This window comes from Nicotiana sylvestris, chromosome 7 (assembly GCF_000393655.2).
Source record: "Nicotiana sylvestris chromosome 7, ASM39365v2, whole genome shotgun sequence".
NCBI lineage: Eukaryota > Viridiplantae > Streptophyta > Magnoliopsida > Solanales > Solanaceae > Nicotiana > Nicotiana sylvestris.
In genome coordinates, this window is record NC_091063.1 from 9394761 (window position 1) to 9397335 (window position 2575).

Genomic DNA, 2575 nt, shown 5'->3' on the forward strand with positions numbered 1-2575 from the left:
TGAAGAAAATTATCCATTTTGCAATTACTACAAAGAGCAAAGGCCCATATAGAGAAGTTTTATCACTCATGGGAGGCCGCGAGTTCAACATTCTACAGCATAAATTGTAGCAAGACTCCAAACTAACAGCTCCTTTCACATATCTAACAACTAAAAATGGTTGTACAGACTCTCAGATCACATACAATTTGGCAGCAAAAGTACGAGAAATTTAATGTTTAAAGGCAGGAAAAGAATGTGGAAAGGAGAACCTTAATATTTAAAGGCTTTGAAGTAACTTCAATGTTTCATCAATATGCTTTTCAGGTTGGAACTGATTGTTATATATGAGTTGAACAACTCCATTCTTGTCAAGCACATAAGTCTGTCTTCCCGGCAATGTACCAAAAAGGTCTCCTGGGATTCCCCACTCTTTCCTAACTTTGTTGCCTTCATCACACAATAAGGTAAATGGGAGTCTGTACTTCTTTGCAAAGGCCTGCAGAATCAAACACCTCGGCTCGATTATCCTCAAAAAATGGCAACAGAACACAACCTAAATATTTAGTTGTTCAACAAGGGGGTTCTCATTAACCAAGTAAATGTGTAATACCTTGTGAGATGCAGAATCATCTCCGCTAATCCCAACAACTTCAGCTCCTGCTTTCTTGAATTTTTCGTAAGAGTCTCTGAAGGCACAGGCCTGTAGACAGTTTTCACATATCGGTTATCACCAAAAGTAACTTTTGCAGATCATTGTCACAAAGCTGTTAAACGGAAAATAGATCCCAATGTAAATCTAACTCTGACTAGTTCAATTTTCAACAACAGTTATCTAGAAAAGAACAAAACTATGGTCAGCACTAGAGCAAATAAAACACAGTCTAAAAAGATATAAACTAAGGAAGAAGCAATTGTCCATTGATTTCCAGACAACGATTCAAACAGTAAGTCTATCTTGTTACTTTTAAGAAGAAGTGCTACCAAATCCATAAAATAGAAACTTCCCATAGACTAGCGTATGATGTGTTAAGGCACATAAACATTGGACATCTGAATAAACTTAGCATTGTAGCAAAGATACTTCAAAAAGTAAAATGAAGTGAGACAGAGGACCTAAAATACAGAGAATTTACAAATAGGTCTGAATTGGAAGGTCAAACAAAAGAGGATCTTGCAATTCCAGTACTAAGCTTCATATTACCAGTATAGTAACCGTGTAAAGGACCACCCGGTGCACTAAGCTCCTGCTACGCGTAGGGTCAATGAAAGAGCCGGACCACAGGGATCTATTGTACAGTCTTACCTTGCATTTCTGCACGAGACTATTACAAAGGCTCGAACTTGTGACCTCCTGGTCACATGGCAGCAACTTTACCACCAGTTACGCCAAGACTCTTCAGTACACTATGTTTAATCGTCTGACTTCATGATTCCAGGGAACTTTTCATCAGTACACTATTTACAAAGGATAAAATTCTCTCCAGTACAATCACACAATCAGAGTGATGTTTTAAGCAGCTTGTTTTAAATCTTTTCTTCATATATCTGAAATTTCATGAGTAAAACAAAATAGAACTGCAAACTCAAAGTGTTTAGGGATATACCTGTTTGGTGCAACCAGGAGTTTCATCAGCAGGATAGAAATAAACCACAACAGGTTTGCCTTTAAACTTGGAAAGGCTCACATTTTTACCATCTTGATCTTTCAATGTGAATGGTGGAGGCACTGTACCTTTGTTCACCTACAAACATCCAACAACATACACAGAGAAGAAAAGAAATCAAGAAAACACTAATAAAATGGAAAAGCAATAAGAGAAGGTAACAAATGCAATGCAATTTAGATTACCTTAGCAACAATGGAAGTTTTAATAGAAGAAGAAGAAGAAGAAGGGGTTGAAAAAGAAGGTGAATTATGGACTTTAAGACCATAAAACTGAGATTGTGATGATCTGGAAACAATGGTGAGATTCTGGGAAATGGGGTTTTTTGGGGTTTGATTGTGGAGCAGAGAAGGGAAAGTATACTTTACAGAAATGGAAAGAGAAGCCATTTTGGAATATGTGATAAGATAAAGGTGTGTCCCTTGCTGAAGAAAGACAACACTGAGCTGCTTGTTATTGTAGAGTAGATTTCAAGATTGTTGATTTTGTATAGTTAAGACAGTGTGTGCATGTGAGCGAAAGATGAGATGGGGTTTTTGACGTGGAGCATTGTTCACCCCCAATATCCGATTACTGACGGTACGGTCTAAATATTAATTTCCTTTTCCTTTTGCTCTTTTTATAATGGAAAAGAAGTTTAAATTTATTGGAAGATTTGGAGATTAATAAGAATATAAGAAACGATATTCGTAAATACAATACTAGAGATCATAAAGACAAATTATTTAATTCTATTCTCTTTGTAAGTGGGTATAACAGATCTTTTTCTTCAAGTTTATACTTTTTTGGTTTTCATCCGCTGTCCGATATCCGTATTGGAGCATGACTATATCCGTATTCGCGTCACGTAGTGTCCCAATCGGGAGGAAGTGCTCCCTACCAAGTATTCAAACCCAAGACTTCTCGTTAAGTAAAGAACAGACCCATCC

General features: G+C 37.0%; 1 protein-coding gene across 1 annotated transcript; it reads right to left on the reverse strand.

Moving 5' to 3' along the window:
• Positions 1–2153, reverse strand: LOC104245291 (peroxiredoxin Q, chloroplastic-like). Its single transcript, XM_009800884.2, has 4 exons — positions 1832–2153; positions 1587–1724; positions 593–682; positions 1–478 (listed from the first exon to the last, which is right to left on the reverse strand). The coding sequence occupies exons 1-4, from the start codon at positions 2033–2035 to the stop codon at positions 260–262; spliced, it is 651 nt and encodes a 216-aa protein (XP_009799186.1). The 5' UTR covers positions 2036–2153; the 3' UTR covers positions 1–259.
• Positions 2154–2575: the final 422 nt, after the last annotated feature.